The 22,578-nt window shown below is 44.0% G+C and overlaps 1 protein-coding gene across 1 annotated transcript; it reads right to left on the minus strand.

The window, feature by feature from the left end:
- Window positions 1-2,376: 2,376 nt before the first annotated feature.
- Window positions 2,377-22,355, minus strand: ift172 (intraflagellar transport 172). The gene is made up of 49 exons (XM_047338161.1): window positions 21,989-22,355; window positions 21,176-21,319; window positions 20,929-21,041; window positions 20,794-20,833; window positions 20,596-20,661; window positions 20,419-20,498; window positions 20,230-20,314; window positions 19,849-20,063; window positions 19,614-19,737; window positions 19,343-19,438; window positions 19,091-19,252; window positions 18,944-18,997; window positions 18,700-18,803; window positions 17,804-17,889; window positions 17,309-17,421; window positions 15,667-15,834; window positions 15,335-15,471; window positions 15,076-15,183; window positions 14,076-14,160; window positions 13,593-13,685; window positions 13,412-13,489; window positions 12,839-13,081; window positions 12,544-12,622; window positions 12,314-12,434; window positions 11,647-11,791; window positions 9,941-10,030; window positions 9,641-9,738; window positions 9,216-9,351; window positions 8,995-9,111; window positions 8,748-8,890; window positions 8,504-8,597; window positions 8,329-8,393; window positions 7,982-8,162; window positions 7,740-7,849; window positions 6,623-6,752; window positions 5,854-5,952; window positions 5,561-5,670; window positions 5,373-5,436; window positions 5,107-5,193; window positions 4,885-5,001; window positions 4,682-4,792; window positions 4,463-4,582; window positions 4,042-4,137; window positions 3,853-3,912; window positions 3,635-3,733; window positions 3,343-3,493; window positions 3,130-3,221; window positions 2,742-2,860; window positions 2,377-2,611 (listed from the first exon to the last, which is right to left on the minus strand). Exons 1-48 carry the CDS (start codon window positions 22,025-22,027, stop codon window positions 2,783-2,785), a joined length of 5,226 nt encoding a protein of 1,741 aa, XP_047194117.1. The 5' UTR covers window positions 22,028-22,355; the 3' UTR covers window positions 2,377-2,611; window positions 2,742-2,782.
- Window positions 22,356-22,578: the final 223 nt, after the last annotated feature.

Raw genomic sequence — 22,578 nt, forward strand, 5'->3', positions numbered from 1 at the left:
CAAACAATTAAGGCACGCGGTGAATGCCAAGAGAGCGACCGGATGTCAACCGAGAGGTCAGGTGAAGAAAGATCAAACCAAAGATCCTCACCCGTCGGCTGAAAGACACCGAGAACATACGTGTTTTCCTTAATCATCAACATGGCTGCTCGGGTTAAACGAGTTCTGAGCCGTTATACAATTAAAGCCAATGACAAACCAGAAGTTGCAGTACCACCAGTTGGCCACTAGATGTTACTGGCTTAGGGAGATGTTTTAGCTTGATTGGCAGGTGTCTCAGCCAATCAGCGTCAGACGTGGCAGCTTCCACTTGGCTCTGTTTTGACTGTAAATAAAGATGGACGACACATGTCCACTTCCTCTAATGGTACAGAAAAGAGGCCAAAATATCCCGGATACGAGCGCAGCCATCTTGTGCTGGTGATGTCATACAGGCAGATACACGCCCTCGACCAATCACGAGTCTGTTGTCAGACATAATGTTTTTATAGCATCAAATAACTAATTAAAACCAAACTTATCAGAAACATAAACACTTGAACAAACATCAGTGTGATAGGAACAACCTACAGTGGTGTTTTAATGATTTAACACAATATAAGAATATTATATAACATTTAGAAACCCAGATACTTATCCACTAAAACCATCAACATAAAGAACGTGGTCGTCGTCATAGAGACGAACAATAAATTCACTCTTCTTTAATCTCCACCGCCAAGGAGCAACATGTTTTATATTTGATGTTTGGGATTTAAATTCGATGGTCACATAAAAACGACAGATTCAAATAAAGTATAAATCAAAGAAGAGAGTGTGGGGGTCACATTAAAGGATGATAATCATATTTACAGGTCTATGAACATTTCAACTCCCTCTGTATGTCAATAAACTGCAGTAGATGTACAGGACTCAGAAGCTTCTGACAGGTGCGTCGTCCTCATGTGATATAAATGGATCTTATATAAATATAAATGTGTCTTTTCCACAGTGAACGGTGGAGGTGAGTATGTTCACCTTCAGGTGACGTGGAGCCTTTGAGCAGGAAACCTCCGGAGTTATCTCTTACTAATGTATTTTCCCAAACACACAGGCTTTATTATTGATTGTGGACGTGCAGCTGCTGGGAAAGGAGGCGGTTTGTACTGTATATACTGTATATACTGTAAACTGTACTGCATGTGTGTACATGTACAGTCAATTACACGTTTTTACTCTGCAGTTTGCATTTTTCAGGTTGTGTTTGAAGTCCCAGAACTTGTCCAGTGATTTTAATAATAACATATTCTGATCTTGTGATTTATTAAAAACCTGCTCAAGCTGCTGCCATAATTCTTTTATTGTGTTTTAGGCAAATTTCATACTTTTAATGTGAAAGGACGACAAACATTTCCTGTAAAAATGTCCTGAAACTTTGTCTGGAATAACTTTTTAAAACATTTTACTTCCATGAGCCAGAAGGAAATGTTTTTGTATTAACCATCTTCAGATGAGACCAAAATATGAAGCAGATTATAATGATGTATATAAATGTATATGAGGAGCATAAAAAAGAAGATAAGATTTACTCATTTGATTATATTACCATTTTAGTATTTTTCAGCTATATTCAAAAACATAATTCACACATTTTAATGGACCAATGTGATATTTGACCATATTTATTTGTAGAAATTGGACTTTTTAATTGGTTGTTTTTTCATAAATCCCCATGAATTGATTGTGAAAGAAAGAGAAATGAAGATATTTACAGTTTAAAATGATGAATGAAGGTAAGTTGTGAATTGATGATGTTTATAATATATATTTTCTCTATGTGTCATTTTTTTCTTGTTCTCAATGACGTCTTGTAAAAATGACAAACTATGAAATAAACAAATAAGTCAAATCTGCTGCTTTTTGTCTTCTTGAACATCTTGTTTCATTTATTTACAACAATGGATATTTATCTACATCTTAACATTTAGGAAAATATTCTGGTTATTGGGAAATATTGATAAAAGGCCAGATTTTTCAAAGAATCATAGAAATAAACTGAAATGTGTTTACGTACCTTTTGTGTACTTAACATTTAAACTCTCTTTCTGCACTGTTGTACCAATAGATACATGTAAGGCCTCAAAGTGTATATGTACAAATATATATGAAATACATTCAATCTAAAAATCTATACAAACAAAAATCCAAACACTAAAAAGTCTACATGTAAAAAACTAAACAGTATACAGTATATGTAAAAAAACATACTGTATATGTAAATTAAAAAACAGTCTGAGTATAATTTACCAGTGTTCCCAGCAGGTTATCACGTTTAAAACAATGAAACAGAGAGAGTTGATATCTGGTTTCTAGAAAATAGGAATAATCTCATCAGTCTTTCTGTATTCACGTGTTTATTTGATAGGATATGAACTTGATTATGAGCTGTTACAGTTTTACAGCATCACGTGATAAAGGCACGACGTTTAAAAAGTCTGTCATTTCAACTTTATGTAACAAAATACATTTAAATATCAAACACACAATAAATTCTGAAGCATACACACACACACACACACACACACGGCTGCTCAGTACCAGTCAAGAAACCTTTGGATTCAGCGGCGTCGTCCTGAGAGAGAAACAGAGAAAACAGCAGAGGAATGTGAGAAAAGGTGATTGGTTTTAAAGTATTATTATTTTTCAACAGACTCAATAAAGATAGAAAATGGACGGACGGATGGAGAATGTTCAAAACTCACAGACAAGGTGGAAGAGAGAAATGCAGCTGGAGCAGCAGAGGTCAGTGGAGGGGGGGCAGGCCGCCGCACCACCGGCCAATGAACTTGATGACGTCCTGACACTCTGGACTGTGAGTGGTCTGCAGGGGAGGAGCAACACAAGCAGCGACCAATCAGAACGCAGATTAACCATCAGAGCAGGAAGAACTAGTTAAAAATCATCAACAACTGTATTGAACTGAATAATCATGGGAAACATTTTCCAAGATAAAATATAAAATAGCAGATTTCAGCCTCAAAGGAGAAGATCTCCTGAGTTTCTTTCTTTTCATCGTAACCTGAACAAAATACGACATTTTGGTTCTGTCTCTTTAAAAGGCCGCTGCAGCGTCTTTCCGTCTGGACTCACCTTTGTGGCCATGTCGAATTTGTCCCAGTCTTCCTTGTTCGCCGTTTTGCCCACAGACGAGAAGTTGATCCCGTTGCTCAGCACCGGGTAGCCTGGAGGCGGGAAGACCAGGAGGTGATATGTTCAAGCATCAAAGTGGGAACACGATCCCAAACATTCAGATAATTGTCTTGTGTGTGTGTGTGTGTGTGTGTGTGTGTGTGTGTGTGTTACCTGTGAGGACACAGGGCAGCGAGCGCTGGCCGGTGTTTGCGTCCACCAGTGACCCGACGTACGAGTTCCTCTCGTCTCGTGGCAGAAGCTGCTTGGAATGATCCATGCAGACCGACAGCAGCAGGTTACGGATCTCCTCCCGCTGAGCGTCCTGTAGAGCGCACAAAGTGACAACCCATATGAAACACCATGGTGTCAGTGAGCAGTGTTTCTGATTGACAGCTCATCGTCTGACCACAGTCCCTGAAGATGTGTGTGTGTGTGTGTGTGGTGAACGGAGACAGTGGCGTACGTTGATGCCGAGCTTGGTGGGAACGGGAACTTCAACTGGGATGTCTGTGTCGCGGAAGTCCGAGTAGTTGAGGTCGTCCACCGTCCCCTCTTCGATAGCCTGGAGACAGGAATCAACCAATCAGAGATGAAAAAACAGATTCCTCCTCTAAGGTTCTGTAGCTTCTAGAAACTGTGCAGATCTGAATCATATCGATTTAATGAGGCTGTGACACTCACATCACACAGATCCACAAAATGGTTGAGGAAGATGAAGGACATCGTCTCCCAGCCAGCGGCCTGCAAGCACAGGAAAACATTACAGCGAATAATAATGATCTGTGATTCTCATCTTGTGATTTAAACTTGATGTTATGCAGAAGACAACGTCCAATAAAGACGAGTTATAGGTGAAGAGGCTGGACTCACCCTGCAGAACAGACCGGCCTCGTAGAAAGCTTTGTCTGCAGGAATGAGCTCAGTGTGACGCAGCAGAGACGTGGACAGCTTGGCTGCTACACTGACCTGAAAACACACGGCAGGAACGAGGATTTGAGATTCATGAGATAAACTGTCAGCAGCACAAGTCATGAAGGAACAAAGAGGAAACACGTCCGAGTATCCTGTTACAGATACATAACAAATAAACCAACAAACAAACTCACAGACGGACATAAACATGACCTGAGTTTGAGTTTAGGATCAAATGTGATTATGCTCATTAAAATACAAAGATGCAGGAACAACGAAGCTTCCTGAATCCTCTCTGAGCCTTTCTGTGTTTTACTGTTTTTGTGTTTCTGTGTTTTTGTGTTCTTGTGTCTTTGTGTTTCTGTGTTTCTGTGCGTACCAGCTGCTCGACTCCTTTGGCGGCGGCTCGTGCAGCGTAGTAGTGAGCGATCAGCAGCATCTGACTGAAGTCCTCGTGAGCTGGAGAGTTGGCCTTGGCCGACTTGGAAACGTTCTCGCTCTGAGATCAACATTAGAAGAACATTAACAGGTTTGTGTTTTGAACTTGCTGTCTCCAGTCTGAGCGTTAAACATGATTGTCCCGGTCGTTGTGACGCACCAGCTGCAGGAGGAAGTTGCGGAGGTCGGCCCACATGCGGTACGACTCCGGTCTGTCCGTGTCCGGGAGGTTGATCAGGTCCAGGAACAGACGCTTGTAGATGTTAAAGTTCTGAGGGGTAAAACGGGTTCAAATGCATTTAGCTTCATCTCTTTAGTCTTATCTCCCCAAGTTGTGGTTGTGTTGTAAAAGCGTGTGTGCACCTGCGGGTTGGGCGGCGCCCCGTGCTGCAGGTAGAGCTGCAGAGCCTTCAGGGCATTCCCCTCCTTGATGAGGTCGGTGGCGTACAGAGCGACGTACTTATGAAGGATCTTAAAGTTCTGAGCACGACACAGAGACGACGAGGAGCTCAGACAGATTCCATGTTCATTACAAACATTTACGTTCCCAGAATCATTAATCACGATGCAACATGTGGTCAGTACCTGTTTGGAAGCTGTGCTCAGACATTTCTCCCACTGGCCTCGTTTCGCGTACAGGTCCAGAGCTGCCATGACGTCCACATGCACCAGCTGCACAAAGAAGGTTTGAACCATTAACATGTGTTTTACTGTCCAGCTCTGATCTAAGGACACGGATTCAGATTCATTGATTTACCAACAGTGACTTTTGCTGAATGGATTGAGAGTATTACACAGTATTATACAGTAATATACAGTATTATACAGTATTTCTGTGTGATTTTACTCACAGAATCCACTTTGCCGTGATTCTTAAGATGCTCTTTGTACTTCTGGTCCACGTATTCTTCATACCTGCACAGAGTCAGAGGGATAAGTGTAGAAACACTTCATGTGTCATATGGTGTGTGTGTGTGTGTGTGTGTGTGTGTGTGTGTGTGTGTGTGTGTGTGTGTGTGTGTGTGTGTGTGTTTTCCACCTGGGCTTCAGCTCCTTGGCGATTCTCTTGGCTTTGTTCCACTCTTCGCCCTCGATAAACACATCGATTGCCTCTTTGAACAAGTCCATGTTTAAATACAGCTCGGCGGCCTGGATCATGAAAAACACACAACGTCCGCAGGAGAGAAAATCAGGAAATGATCAACGACAAAAAATCTGAGGTTGGTCCACACAAGACAGTTTGTTCAACCTATAGATTGATAGTGTGTGTGTGTGTGTGTGTGTGTGTGTGTGTGTGTGTGTGTGTGTGTGTGTGTGTGTGTCTCCACTCACAGCTTTGTAATTCCCCAGGTGTGCGAGTCGCGGTCCGACCACCTGAATCACCTCCACCGCTCGATCTCCACTCAGGAACTTGACGGATAATTCTGCTGCCTGGAAACACGCACATGCAAAACAACAAACACACTTAATAATGTCAAACAACATAATTCGATTAAAAATGATGATAAAAATCAAACGTGCGTCCTCCGTCTCTCTACAGGAAGTGACCTATTGATCCTTGTCGACCCCTTTTCCCCTCGAACTCCACCGGGGGGCCAAACGTTCAAATTCCCAGTTGGGGGCAGAAAACAAAAACCTATCGATCTCCGCGACCTCTTGACCTTTCCTCTGGCAACACTGCCCGAGCGACCATTCGGATTCCAGATGATCTGATCTCCCCGGCGCTCGAGTCAATAACGCACAGTGTTTGCTGTGCGGCTTCGTGCTCCGAGCAGAATAGGATCTATTGATATTTGGTGACACGGTGACCTTCGTCCTTCCTGCAGCATCATGGGAAATCCTGGCCACAGTCTCCTATTTCTATCCACCCACCACAGAGCTGAATATAAGAAGAAGCTAATTACAGATTCTGTTTATTCATTTCTTATGGTAAGATTGACAGCTTGTACCGTCCAACAGCTGCAGGTCGCGTCCTTTTCTTTTTGTCTTATTGTGACGACCCCTCAGATTCATCCCCGACCCGCGAATATAAAAGAAACTCGGCCTCGAATCGATTAAATCAACTTTCATCAGACAGGAAAACGAGGCTTGTTGTTGTTACCTTCAACCAACACTTCACCATCAGCTCCGTGTTCGAGTCGTCCTTCACCTTCAGGTAACACTCCACGGCCCGGGAGTGTTCACCCGACTGCTCCCACTCTCTGGCCTGTTCCAGCAGACTGTCCACCCCCCTGGAAGCAACACACACACACACACACACACACACACACACACACACACACACACACACACACACACACACACACACACACACACACACACACTGTCAGATGTATAAAACAAAGCAGGAGTAATGCTTGTGATGGGAAAAGGGCATTTTTACAACAGTTTCCTTGATTTCTCAGAGAATAATTCATAGATTTTTAGAAGTTTAGAGGACGGGTATTTATGAGTGTGTGTGATCTAGTGAATTTAGAAGTAGCTTCACAAGGCGACTGTTTATTTCCCCTCTAGTTGTGTTGGAATAGAAGAGGAAAACTTCTCTTTGTCTGTGTTACACCTCAAAGATAATTTATTTCTCCACCTTTTTGTTCCAGATTTCTGTTTTTGTTAAATTTCAGTCTCTAGAAGTCTCGTCTGTCGGCAAACTGCGTCCTGTGGCTGCCGGAGAGAAACTGTGAATCTTTGCACTTGAACTGAACTGAACTCTGCAGGAATAATTCAGTGTTTGCTCACTTTAACCCTCTTCATCGCCCGTTTCCATTGGCAACTTTTGATGTTTTCTCCCACAGGTCATTAAAGAGGGAGAAGCGCTGGGAGGAGGATAAGAGCTGCCTGCTGCTGGTTCGCTGGCTAACGAGCGTCTCCTTACTGGGAGCTTCGGTTTGGAATAACACAAGAGCGTGTGTTTAATAAAGCATCAAACCGATTCTTTGTGCATAGATTATTCTGGCGGGTGAGTGCAGCGGAGAGAGGCTGTAAAAATCTTCATACGTGCTTTTGTGGCTCTTAAGAATTTCCCGAACAACCTAACAGGCCAACAAATTCTAAAACACACTCTCAAAGTAACGTCCCGCATGGAGCAAACTTATGATTCCTAATTATGAATCGCGTTAACGAGGCGTTTGGCATCTGCTGAAACGATAACCGGCTCCAGCGGCTGCCTGCGCTTTAGCAGATAAATTGAACCACACGTTTACGGCTCTCTGGATTCTTACCGGACTCCTTTTTTGGAGGACTCCCTCTCGTACTCCTCTTGGAGCGCGGACAGCTTGAAGGGGAGATACTCCTTACAGATGCGCATGGCATCACTCCACATGTCTGCTTCCTGAGAAACACAAAACAACCGAACATCCAAGTCTGTGATTTGGAATATGACAACATCACGAGTCCCTGACGTAAAGTTTCAGTAAAATCAAACTCCTCGTCGTTTCTAAAGCCGACGTTTGGCTTTGTTCACCTTGTAATAGTTGACAACCAGCTCGGGTCTCTGGGCTCGGAGCAGGAAGGCTTCAGCCTTCTGGAAGTCTTTCTGTTCAAAGCAGGACTTGGCTTGGCCGACCAGAATCTCAGACACGCTCTCTGGATCGTAGCCCTCGGCCACCCGCTGCGCGCTGGCCCAGTCCTTGTTGTGGACGTACCTGGAACACGGTTCACACACATGAGCCCAAAGAGAAAAAACTGTGAGACTCAAGTCCCAGGGAAGTGACGTGAACTTATGAAACTTTGAACAAGTTGAACGTCGTAGCTGAGTGAAAATATCTGGTTTTGGTTCAGAGATCTCTCATCACTGTCCTCAGGACTCACATGGACACAGCTTCCTTGGGTTTTCCTCCTTTGATGAACTCAATCTCGGCTTCAGGAAACTTTCCCTGGAAGACGAAACCGTGGCAAGATTTACGATTAAGAGTGTTTCTCAACTCAAGGCCACTCAGGAAAATAGACTTTAAATTGTAATGGATTTTAAACGGCGTGTGTTTACCTCGTCTTCCAGGTACATGCCGTGTTTGAGGTGGATCTCAGGAATCTTCTCTTTACATGAGAGTCGGGCCAAGTCGAAGGCAAAGTCAAACGAGCTGGAGACAAGAATAATCAATAATCCAGAACTTACTGTGTGATTTATATTCATAGAATATATCTTAGCTTATTAAAGCCAGCACATGTTCTGCTCTGGTTGTTGTCCTGTTACATGTTGTGTTGTGTTTGTGTGTCTTAACGCAGCTCACAAGTTATTCAACGCAGTCTCAATGCCGTTTTCCAGGAGGCCGAACTTGTTGAGCAGTTTGACGGCCGCCTCCCCCCCCAGGCTCCGGGCCCACAGGTACGCCACCTGCTTCTGGACCCCGCCTCCTCCGTGAATCTTTGCCACCTGTCACACGCGGCACATGGAAGAAACGGACGGTATTTATCTAGATCTTCACGAGTCTTATCAAACACACATTCACACAGAAGCAGCAGAGGGACTGTGTGTACCCTGTAAGCGTCCTCCCACATGTCGTTCACTCTGTACATGTTGACGGCAGCTTTCATGTCTTGAGCCTCTACGAAGTGATGCTCGGCCTCTGAGAACCAGGACTCGGCCTCAAACTCCTACAAGAAACATTCACATGTTACATATCAACATAAATGAACATACGTATGTGCAATGCACCGCTGACACGTCCTGGTGTCCGGTGGATCGCAGCGAGCCGTACCTTGGCCAGGAGCAGGTGGGTCTCGCTCAGCAGGTCGGGGTGATGTTTGGCCACCATGCGAATCACATCATCGAACATGCGGTTCTTCTTGTACATGGTGATGGCGAGGTCCGGCTGATTCACAGTGGTAAACAGCCTGTATGCACACACACACACATAAGATATCTGACGTTCCACCTCACAACGGAAAATATTGGAAAAGGATATTATGAGAATTGAGAAGCTTTAGTGAATCGGTCTTGAAATAACAGTTAAAAACAAGAAATGATCTCCTTTCCAACAGTCAGATGCTGTTTCTGTTGTTTCTCTGTATCTCAGGTCACAGACGACTTCACAGGCAGTTTTGCCCGACTCCATTTTCCTGCCTCGAGCCGCCAGTGACGACACAAACGACTATAAATATAAACACAGAGACCTGCACTTACCGCTCGGCCTCTTTGAACTTCCCGTCTCTCTCCAGCTCCTGAGCTCTGCTCACGTACTGAGCCACAACCTCCTCCTCGGTCATGCACTTCACTGCCAACTGCGGACAGACACACTTCTTTCGTCAAACATATTTATCATCACAACACATCATTATTAAATCTGATATGTAGGAGATGAAAAATAATGAATATGGTGATTTTTCTCAGAGGTTAAATTGATTTTCGGGGCCTTGCAGTCGGTTTCAACTCCAAGTCAGTTAATTTAATTCTACATATTGTGTGTTTGTGTTCCACACCGACCTTATGAGCCTCCTCCCAGCGTCCTGCTGTGGTGAACATCTCCACGGCCTCTTTTATTTGACCTCCTTTCACAAACAGCTGTTCTGCCACCTACAGGCCATGAAACACACAGGAAACACAAAACATGCCGTCAGAAAACAAGATGAGGGAATCTGGATCAGGTGAGTTTACGTGTGGTTTTCTTAAGGAGACGGATGGAACTCGGCCGAGGTCTGAGTTCTACTGAGTGTTTTAGTTTTGCACACTTATGTGTTTCTTGAGCTGTAAACTAAATTATACGACTGCGCTTTGATTTTGAAATCACAAAATCACCTTGTGAATCGTGAGGAATATATTCAGAGAAGATATGAAGGAAGTGTGCAGAGTGAACATGGAGGCAGAAGCTTTACATCGAGTTCAACCTGTAACGACAGCGTCTGTGCTGCTGGTTCCTTTGTTCTGATTTAATAAAAAGTTTAGTCACGGGTATTTCCTGGATAATGTTTCCACTGAAGGCACGCGCCTCCTTCATTGTTTTAGTTTTCACTTTCCTGCATCTTCCACGAGTTGGAGAGCAAAGAGCTTGTTATCTTAATTACTTTCTGTGAATATGCCCATAGAGCAAACAGACGGAAATAGCCTGCTGCTATTTTCAGAGGCTGGCAGTCTGCGGAGGCTGTTTGGCTGAGCTGAGCTCATCAGAATACGAAGGGCACACTGTGCTATCATCTCTCTGCCTCTTCCCTCCGCTTTGTATCGATACCAGGTTTCTCTCTTTCTCTGCCGCGTTTCAACCGGCCTGTATTTCTGGTGAACTATTTTTAAAACCGTCCAACTTGTCATTTTTGCCAACGCACCTTGAGCAAACGGCCCACGCTGCTCCACAGAGACGCCACCAAAGTGGATCCTGAGCTCCCACTTTACTTTAGCAGTGTGTGTGTCTGTGTGTGTGTGTGTGTGTCATGTGTGACTGTATATGTCCCTGAGAGATATGTAAAAAGTATCAGCCAGTGGCATAATGTCAGTGCCCACATCGTCCCTCAGGCCGTGTTGGTGCAGCGTCCTGTGTGTCTTCAGGAAACAAACCTCCCTGAAGACACGTGTGTCAGCATTTAGACCGAATATACAGGAAAACTCAGATTTAGAGAAGTTACCACAACTAACATGCATGTCATTGACGGACGTGTTGGAAAAATGGAAAAGAAAAAACAAAATAAACCCAATAAAAAGTGTAACACATCCTTATAGGCGAAGCTAAGATAAGATTAAACTGCTCCACGGTGTGAGTGAGCGTCCACTTTTAGAACGACTCTGGTTCAGGAAGTAAACTTCACATTAATTTTCTCTATTAACGTTTCAGAAAATCCTTATAAAAAGAATTTAGAGCCTGGAACCAGGTCGAGCAGCGACAACATGAATCAAAACCATAAAACATTTGATTCAGAGCAAGATAAATTATTGGAAAACAGAAATAGAGGCAAAGGAACTACACATCCCCGTTACAACTTTTACTTTGTTGTTAATATAGCTGCGTAATATATTGTAGTTTGTGTCGCTTATGTTTGTATACAACGTTTCATGTAGTGTAGTAACGTAGCAGAGTTGTGTTACGTTAGTGTTGTTTTTCCTCGTATTGTAACGCAGAACCATCCGTTCGATTTGGGCCTTTCTGCGTAATGTTCACTTCTACTTCTGGTACTTGAAAAACATTTTGTCCGCTGTCTCACCTCATATTCCTGTACGGAGGCGTAGTACTGAGCGATCTTCACGTAGTACTTCCCCACCGATGAGTCCTCCTGCTGCTCCAGGATGTAGAGCGCCTTCTTCCACTGGCGAGCTGTGATGGCCGCCTCGATGGCCTTCAGGGAGCAGCTGAGGAGACGGGGAGATATTAATATAAACGTGTGAACTGCACATGCTCGGCTTCGCTTGTGAAGTTATAATTAATAAAGTTACAATCCTGCAGATATTTGTGACTCCTGAGCTGCAGGATACAGATCTGCTGCTGCTACTCAACCATAATGATGATGATTATTATTCGCCTATTATCTATTATCAGTATTATTGTTATCATTATTACAGCTGTTATTATTAATAAGATGATTTCATAGGTTAGGGGGATTTTATAAGTCTGAGAGTGCTCAAATAAAACTTTCCCTCTCTCCTCTGTCCTCTCTCCTCTGGCTGCAGACTACCTGTCTCTATTTTGGTATTTTCTGGGACACAACTATCGCCATATTTAAAGACGACTCTTCTAAATCTCTTTTTTGCTGATTTAAAGAGTTGTGGGTCATCTCTGTTGGATTGTGTTCGTTTTTTACAATCTGTCCGTCCATCTGTCCATGTCTTTGTCTTCTCCGTCCTCTCTCTCCATCCCTCCTCTGCACCACATACCCGGCTTCAATGAAGTGGTTGATGGCGGCGTCCATCTGTTTCTGCTGGACCAGGCAGTCCCCCCAGTCCTCCTCCAGTTTCACCACCTTGGCAGGGAAGGCGAGACGAGCCAGCTCCACCGCTACAGGGAGCACGGAAGAGAAACGTCATTTGATTCTTTGCAAATATGTAAAGAAACACAGATTATATTTGTTGAAGTGAATAGACGATCTGCAGAACTGCTGATTTACCTTTTCTGAAGGCGCCTCCTTTGCAGTAGCACTCCAACGCTCTCTGGTTGTTCCCGATCCTCTCAAACATGTCCCCGGCCTTTAGAAGACAGAGGCAAAATCCAATCATTACGACTAATTCAGATATTGGGGACATTAAACAACAATTCACAATGAAAAGGTGAAGAGTCGTCTGGACAAACTTCGGAATTTCTTAAACATGCTTTGTTGGGATCCGTAAGAAAAAAGTATGTGTAGGAAACAACGTATAAATGATAAAGATCTTTGTTAAAGATCGAGATTTAAATCCTCTTACCCTCTCATGAAATTCTCCTCTGATGAGACCGGCAGCGATGCGACTGCCGGTGTCGTTGCTGACCTCCGGCTGGCTGATGGCGAGGCGGGCAGCTTTCGCCGGGAGCCCGGCCTTCATGTAGAGATTGATGGCCCCCTGGAAGTCTCCCTGACTCTCCTTCAGCTCGCCGGCCTTCTCGTCCTGACCCGTCTCCGTCAGCCACTGGTAATAGTTCCCACGCAAGGTGTCCAGCTCCGGGTGACCCTGCAGCCATTTTGGATCATTTTAAGTTTCTACATAACGTCAAATGTTGTGCTTGAAACACCATCGATGATTTATAATTTAGTCGATAACTGAAGTTGTGTTTAGTTGGAGTCAAAATAAGAAACATGAGGATTTAACTTTGAGAAACAGTCATTTTTGAAATCAGTTTTCTGATATTTGACAGATGACTTATTATTGAAAACCTATCGTTATCGTTTGTGGTTGTGTGTATTGGGGTCTGATCTAAATTTAGCTGAGGTCAAACATCTTCAGAATAAGAAGGTGGGACTCTGCAGCTCATTTGGAGTCAGGTCAGAGAATCCTTGTCACCTTGGCTTTAGCCACAGCGATGCAGTCGTCCCACATGTGGAGCTCCTGGTACATCTCGATGGCTTCATCCACGGCATTCTGCAGAAAACAGGAAAACACGTCACTTAAATCTGAACAATTTTAATAATTACAAATAGAACTTGTACAGTGTGATACTGACAAATCATGTCGTGAGACTGACCTGCTCCGTGTAGTGTCCCTCCGCCAGTTCAAAGTCTTTGTCCAGCATGGCCATGTTGGCCTGGACCTGGTAGAACGATGTCCCATCTCCGTCCTTCTCAGAAAAAGACACAAACACTCACACACTGAGTTCTCACTTTGTACAAGCAGCAACAAAAAAAAAAGTAGTTTAAAGGGGAAAGAGTTGCAGTAACTTCTTTCTGTCCATTTAAAAGCAATCACTCATATTCCACCAAGTGAATATTGATTCCAGTGGAGATGCTTTTCTATTCCCACCACGAGAAGCCGACATCTTTAAAGCAAATACTTAATTATTCAGGATTTGTTGAGTGAAAATTGCCAGATTTAAAGCGACTGTGTGGAATGTTAATAATCAGCATCACCCTCTTAACTCGTATGTGTTTGGTCAGGGTGGGGGTGTCAGGGTGGGGGTGTCAGGGTGGGGGTGTCAGGGTGGGTCCGTGCTGAGGGTTAGAGAACGAACCATTTCACTGGACACCTTGTCTGCAATCTGGTTTGTTTGGTGCAGGAAACGAAGTGTGGAGACGTCGCCCAGTGCAGCAAAACACCTACGACGATAAACAGAGAGAGAGTGAGAGCACAATTATTTAGCAGGAGAGAAAGATTAGAGAGGAAGAAGCACAATGAACGAAACAGCGACTGCAGAGAGGGTTGAAGAAAATACTTTGAAAAAGCCGTTCACTTAATGAACAGAGATAAATTAGAGCGTTTGTCTAATTAGCCTTTGGATACGCTGCAGTGTGAGGAGCTGCGGAATGAGAAGACACATCTCAGCCACTTCATGAGCAACTCGCTCTGAACAGTTGCATCAGATTAATGAACAAGTCATGGAAATAAGAAAGTTAAAATATATATATATATATATATAAAACTCTGTGCGACTCTTTCTCACTTCCCGCCCTCATTAACATTATCCACTCCAGACAAAATCATTTCTCTCCCCCGATTTCATGAGTTATGCAAATCAAGCCGAGGCCTAACGATCAGAATATGCATTATTAATGACAGAGAATTTAAATTTGAAAAGTTTCTCAAAACAGAGAGAAATAAAGATGGAGAGAGAGAGAGAGAGAGAGAGAGAGAGAGAGGAAATGCTTATTATAGAAAATAAAATAAAAAAACGTTTCAGATGATTAATGAAGTTTGAGGAGGAGGTCAGACGGGGACGCAGCTGTGTGTGTGTGTGTGTGTGTGTGTGTGTGTGTGTGTGTGTGTGTGTGTGTGTGTCATTCCAGGTCAGGAAGGTGCCCTTGTTGTTCTTCATTCTCTCAGGCCCAAAAGATAAGTCTCAGTTACAATGAAGACTGATAAAGAATGTAATTAACTCAAAGGCACTAACGTTAGTTTGAAAGGGCTTTGTGTGTGTGTGTGTGTGTGTGTGTGTGTGTGTGTGTGTGTGTGTCTGTGTGTGTGTGTGTGTGTGTGTGTGTGTGTGTGGTGTGTGTGTCTGTGTGTTTGCTGACCTCTCTGCGATGTGGAGCTGCCGTGCATTCAGAGCCAGTCTGCTGAGCTTCCTCCACATGGCTTCAGACTCTGGTGACATCTCCAGAGTCTCTAGGAAAGCTCGCGCTCTGCAGAGACACAGACAGACACAGAAACATAAGCTTGCAAAAATCCCAAAGGACGGATGGATTACGTCTCCCAGCTGACGGGGGAGAGCTGGAGAATCCTGGGGCATCGAACCTGTGACTGTTAACAAGGTTTCTGTTGCTCTGAACTCACCTGTCGTAGTCTCCATCATCGACAGCCGTATCAAATTCAATGAGGCCTTCGTCCAGCGTGTACGACACCGTGTTGACGCCCTCCATCACGATCACGTCCGTCTTTCCATCACCTCTTTCCAGATCCACAATGTCCCCCTGAAGAAGAGGTACAGTGGGGAAAGTGGGACTAAGTAACTTGGGGATTTTTGTGTCTTCAGCTGCTTTGGAAATGTCCAAACACAAAATTGTCTCTTAAGAGAATCCTGAGGGATGTTGTGGAGCTGCTGTTTGATGGTGAAGTCATAACTTGTAACTTATAGAGTTGTGTCCACTGTCTCCACCGGTTCTCACCTTGATGGGGAACATGGTGATGCTCTTGGGGCTGTCGATGTTGTACCAGATGCAAAGGTTTCCCCGGTTCTGTGCCACCACCACATCGCTGCCCGGCACCCACTGGACGTACGGGCAGAAGCTCAGCACCGTGGCCTTGTGCCCGGACTCGATGTCGTACAGATGGAGCTGAGGAGGAACGAGCACAGAGAGACAAAGGATTCATGATTTCTACCTCTACAGGTTAGTTTGACCATCTGGTAAAGAAGAGCTGGATCGATACCACTCGCAGGAGGGAACCACGTTTATGCTCTTTTGTTTTTCCTGAGAATATAAGCGACACAGATTTATTCTTATTCTCTGTCCAGGAACACGACAGTTTACATCGTAGTTTAAGTCCTTGTAGAAAGTGACTCATTTCCACCAGGGCCACGTGAACAGTTGAGATTATGTAGATTCTATAAACTGCAGTGGCTGCCGCAGCACTTAATATGTGTGTGTGTGCATGAGAGACCGCCCGCTGCTGTAATCAGCGTCCTTAATATCGGCCCCCCCACCATTTTTTAATAATGCTCTGTCTCCAGTTTGGCCCCGGAGCTCAGCCAACTTTTAATTCAGTGAGGAGGAGCAGCCTGTTGATAAGTTCACATGAAAGCGACTTTAAATTAACGAAGCAGTTAATATAAAACTGCAGTTTTTTTTTAATCGGTTCTTTCTGGTGGAAAAATGAAATAGTTTGAATTTTTTTCTCATATTGTCACTGATTGGTTGACACTGAATTATATTTTCAACCACTTAAAACACGGCTGTGATGTTACACAAACCAACTTCATGCCCCATCGCAACTGAGCTGAAGTTACAGCATTTTCTTAACTGTGACACGATGAGTTAGAAAAATCAACGTCCTGTCCCACAGTGTTGACGTTTCCTTGTAATCACTTCATGTCATCATGTTCCATTCAGGTGCAGAAAACCCTTTAACACCACTGGGAGATTCCCAATTACCAGAGCTGACATGTCTCTGCCCCGGGGCTCGAACATGAAACTGTTTCATCACCGCGGGGCAACAACTGACACCACACCTCCCTGCCACTCACAACCTACACACACACAACTGCTCCCATATTCATACCTCTTCTCAAATAAAGTTTCCTTTGGGGAAAGTGAAAGTAATTGTCGTTAATTCTAAAGTTGTTTGTTGTGAATGTTTGTTAGTTGGCAGGTTTACAAGAAGACAACCGGACAGATCACCGTGACACTTGGTGGAAGGATGTGAGGGAAGGACCCAGAAAAGTTTGGGGCAGATCCAGGATTTCTTTTCTTTAACAGAGATTTTTCAACATTTCTCTCAGAGACTAATTCATGACTCTTGATGAAGGCATGTTACTGATATTTATGACTGTGTGAAATGTGGAGCAGAATCAAATAAAGATCTGGATCGAGTGAATGTAAATGTTGTTTCATAAGGAAACTGTCTTCTGAAGCAATATAAACATTAATTTCACTACAAACCATGTTCACTTCCAAGTCATGTTTTGTTTAAACCTACCTCCACCACGACTTTTGAAATATTAATTTGTATTAATATTTCTCTCACTACAATACAGATCATCATCTCGTCCCCGCCCTCGTTTCCACACTTGTGCTGACGCTTCATTCTCACCTGCAGCTTCTTGTCCCTGAACAACAGTTTGCGTCCGGTTTCATTAAGCTCCAGCCAGTCGATCTTGGAGTCGTGGCTGATGGTTCCCAGATTGTAGCCTCCGGCCAGGTCCACTGGGGAGGAGGGGGGGCATTGGGTTAATGGAGCAGCGACAGTGTGGCCACGAATGAAGATAAAATTCTATGATTATCTATGATTCTCTTCGTCAGTGTGAGAAGTTTCTCTCCAAATATTTGGGATCAAGTTGTGTGAGGAATGAATTTTCGACGTGGAATTATTTATTAAAGTTTTTATTTTATTAAAGCTGCTGTTTTAAGATAAAAACGTTGCATAGTGTTGTTTTAACTTTGTTCTAGATAGCCCAAACATTTTTTATACATTCTTTTGTTAGTGTGGGTTTTATTTTGAAGAAAACTGGTGTTAGGTTGTAATGTTATTGGTTAAAGCTCAACCAGCAGCGACTCCTACGTGCTGGTACTTTTCGTTTCCACTTACCAATAGCAATGGTTTTCAGGTCGATCAGATACGCGAGCTTCTTGTTGTCCTGGACTCCTTTCTGCTTCCTCTCATTTATTCGGACACTGGACACACAAACACACACAGTTTTAGAAGAGAGCTGAAAAAAAAGAGGCTGTTCATCTCCCAGGATGCACCTGAGGATGAGGGCGAGCAGCCAGAGGCGAGGAGCCGTCAGGGCGTAGTGACACCTGCTCAACAGCCGCTGACCATTAGTGAGTCACTGAGGGGCCGTCAGTCCTGACAGGTCTGACAGGTCTGAATACATTAACATGGACGACTGTCTCACAGACTCTTCTACAGCCTCAACTGTACCGACACCTACGCAGCTCAATGCACCCATCTAATGGACACAAGAGGAAACACACCTGATCTGATCACTGACTGTGGTCCAACTGGTTCATGGACTTGTTCTTAGATACTTTACTATTGATTTGGATTTTTTAGAAAGTCGGTTCAGGAAGAGGTTGCGATGCAGGTTTACTGTGACTCCTGAGATTCAGTCCAGATCCTCTATGACACTTAAAAAGGATACAGACAATGGAAGTAAGGATTTTTCTACATTTAATTAAATTTCCCTCCAGTTGTCTTAGAGCTGAAAACAGATAAAGTCTTGAACTATAATTAAAAAGATAATAACAGGTAATAAAGGTGGGGTAAGCAATGGGAGTAGGGAGGTCTCTGAACAGTCATCACCTGTATATGCTAATTAATCCCATTTATAGATAAAACACATGGATCTTACATCTCAAACGACATCATGTAATCATTCGTGTGTCTTCCACTCAGAGGGACGAAGGGACAACCTGTAAAACTGGCCCAAGACAACACTCACTGCCACTACTGGTTGAGAACAGAACAAGGACTGGACCCACCTGATGAGATGAGGGTTCATGAACTCAGTTCGGACGGATCCCAGGATGTCGTTGTTGTTGTACTCCACCAGACTCAGCTCCCCGGCATTGAAAATCATGCACACCTGCAAACCCAATGGATCAAGGTAAAACATACAGGTACGCAGCTGAATAGGTGGATTGGTAAAGGAACTCTGGTGAAGAACTGTGGTTCTACGAGATCATTAAAAAACTGTCTCACAATCTCTGTTTCGTGTTCACTCACTGTTTCATTTTCAAAGAAGAACTTTTCGTTTCCCCCAGAACTGGGCCAGGGCACCTGAAGGAAAGAGGGAGTCATCGAAACCTTTCACAAAGGAACTAGATTGAAACAGTTTCGAGAGGAGATGTAGAAGAAGCAGAGAAGTCCGACCTCACTGGAGTTATGTGTCTGCAGGTCCCTCAGCAGAAGAGTATCGGACGTGTGAGCCACGAAGTAACGATCTTTTCCCATGATCTTGACGTCTCCTATCTCATAACCGTAGTCGGACTTCAGGACCACCTGAGTTCCTGTGGAGAGGTTCCTCACGATCACCTGGAGGCAGGGGGGGGACGAGAAGTTGTGAAGACAAACTGGACAAAACATTTCGAATGACTGGCCCAGCATGTTTATGTCTGTCTCTACCTGGCTCAGACCGACGTAGGTCAGCTCAAACTTGTTCTTATAGTTGGCTCTTCGCAGGCAGCAATCTAAAAGCTCCACGCCTCCACACAGGGTTCCCTGAACAGACACACAATTAAACAAATACACAAAAAAGTAGCTTTGCATCACATCACTTGATATCTTAGGAATGAAGTGTAGTAAAGATGCTGAAAGTAAATAACACACGTAAAGTAAAAGTACAAGGTTGAAGTCACACTATGGATTCACACAATACAACTGAAAACACTTTTACCGCACAGAGACGGGATCCGTCTTTCTTCCAGGCCAAGCTGGTGACCGTGTACATGTTGCGGATCTCTTTAGGATTGGCCTCGGCCCACACACTTCTCCTGGGATCCCAGTTAAACACCCGCACTCTGAAAAACATTAAACAAATGATCTGTGAACACATTTGTTGTTTGCGGACAATGAGATGTGGCTTCATGTTAAAGTATAAAATAAAACAATGTCCCTTTGAGTGGACTGACCGATCGTAGCTGCCGAACACAGCAGACTGTCCGCTGGGGCTGGTGGCGGCGACAGTGAACTCCTTCTCATTCTGGTCGCGGCTGTAGTCGAAGGTCTGCAGGATGTGACCCTCTCTGTCGTAGGCCACCACCTTCTTGTCACAGCCGCCCACCATGATGCTGTTTGCACCCCAGGCCAGAGCGTAGGGGGGGCACGGATGCTTCAACAGCTCGCCCTGCGTAAGAGTCACAGTGGATGTGAGTTCAGACCAGAAAACAAGGTGACTACAAGAGGAATACAGGGAAATTAATCATATTATAATTAATGAAATATGCAAATGGGATCCAGTATATTCAGTTTATGATATGAGGTAAATATAGAATGTGTGCTGCTGTGGGTACCTGAGACTCCCCAGGGACTTTATCAAAGAAGAAACGAGCTACTGTCCCGTTAGCGTGACCCGACAGGAAGCCGTTACCCGTCACACTGAAACAGAGCAGAGATGTCATAACAATGGTCACAGCACAAAAGACATTTTCAGACAATGCTAGCTGGTCTTGCTTCTATATGAATATCATTCATGTGTTTACTTGGGAGCCAGGGAGATGACGCAGGACTCGGTGCGGTACAACGTGGACGACTTGTTCGTCTGAGTATTCGCGAGACGAACCTACGGAAAGAGGGGAAAGAGAATGTCCATGTGACAAAATGGCAATAAAAACAAATTAAAGTTTCTTATAAGGGGAATGGACGTGTTACTGACTTACCTTTCCATCAGTCAAACCATAAACTATTACATGTTCTGCAGGCCACAGCAGGCAGGTCACAGCACTCTGAGATAAGATAAGATAAGATAAGAAGCAGAAGCAAGAGGACATCAGTGAAAATACTAAATAAGTAAACATGCAATATAAACACAAGGAAATATAAAAAAATGTAAATCCTATGTGTGTATGTTTACTTACTGTCTGAACAAACTTGTGGCAGATGGCTTTCTTGTCCCCCCTACAGGAGAAGACACCATCGATTAAATATGGGTTTGATGCACAGAACAAAATCAGGTTTAATACGAAAAGTTGAATCAGTCAAAAGGAAATCACCAATCCTCTCCGATCCTGTAGACAAAGATGATGTTGTCGGACTGGCCGATGGCAATTTTGGTGGAGTCCGGTGAAAACACCATGTCATTGACGACATAGCTTTGTTTCCCATACTGAAAAAACACGAGAGCATCGGGTTAAATAACGGACAAGTTGACCAGACGCTGATGATGATCATTGTGAGCATTGTGTATTTAGAGGTCTTCCATAGCTGTGAGGGTTTCATGGACACCCTGACGTCTCTCACCTTGGAGTCCACAGGTTTGGTGGAGAACTTGTCTCTTCTCTCTCCGTGCTCATCATAGAGCAGCACCACCCTGTCGACCGTGCACACGGCTAACCGGCTGTTGTTCGGTGCCCAGGCCATGCACGTCACCTTGGCAGCGCCCTCCTTCAGGGGGCAGAGGAGACAAAGAGTTAGAGGTCATATAACCAGCCGACGATGACAAAGACGGACGACTGGACAGGACCAGGCAGGATGAGGCAGGACAAGGGGTCACCGGCAACCTGGGGCTGGAGCTTCTGCTTCTAATGAAACGAATACAACCACAAAGAGGCACAGAGCGACCACAAGAACTACAAAGTTAATATATAAATATCAGGCCATAATCTGAAACCGACAAAAAATGTTTAGAGAGGTTGAAACGGTGTGTGTGAAAGTTTGAAATCTAATAAAATAAGTTTTGCATGATGAGGATAATGTGAACTGAATTCTGAAATAACAAAAACACAACTTTCAGCGTGTCAGAACTTTCTTTTGACCCAAAGTACGTGCACCAGTTTTCACAATTTACACAGTTTCAAACCTGGAAAAACAAACTGATGCACTGGGAGACCACTGACAAATTAGAAACTTGGACAATGTGTTGTGGAAATCCCGATGCTAGCGGGTAAAGTACGGTGAACATAAACATCTGTATTTATAACAAAGTTAACAGAGAATCAGTCCAGTCGTTTCAAAGCGGGTCTGACGAGAGCACGTAGTTGTTTCGTTACAGTTCTCATGTTTTCACGTTGCCCTGCTAGCATCTGCATGAGGTCACTGTGTCGCTGAACGTACCTGCGGCGTCAACAGCGTCTGCAGATGCTTCAGTTGCATTTTGGTTATATTCTACTTTCTCGTTCAGGTGAGAATCCGACCTGAGCCACAGAGGAGTGTTCGGCTCTTCTTCAGCTAACAGCTAACGGCTAACAGTTAACAGCTAACGGCTAACAGCTAGCTGGCTCTCCAGTAAACAAGCTCAAATCGTGGCCGCTCGTGGAGGGCACTTCCGGTGGTAACAGAAACAGCCTTTGATGTTACGCTGTTTGGCGGAGTTGCCTTTGATGTCGCACTGCATCTGCCTCGTTGTCAACACGGCCTTGGTTACCGGCCGATGCCCAGGGTTGCTAGGGCTGCGTGACGTCAACACGAAGCCGCCCGACGGCAACAAAAACAGCCCAAAACACTACAGCCCGGTGTAGAACTCAAAATATAAATAAATTACAGCTTTAAAAAATATAATACACATACAAATACATAAGTGTAAAATGAATGTATTCAGTGTAAACAAAATATGTACAGTGTGAATATATGTACTTTGCTGTTCAGTCTCTGTTGTACACGTGTTTCCAGATGATTTAACTGAACTAAACGAGGTTTAAACTACA

This window comes from Hippoglossus stenolepis, chromosome 20, assembly GCF_022539355.2.
Source record: "Hippoglossus stenolepis isolate QCI-W04-F060 chromosome 20, HSTE1.2, whole genome shotgun sequence".
NCBI classification, from domain to species: Eukaryota; Metazoa; Chordata; class Actinopteri; order Pleuronectiformes; family Pleuronectidae; genus Hippoglossus; species Hippoglossus stenolepis.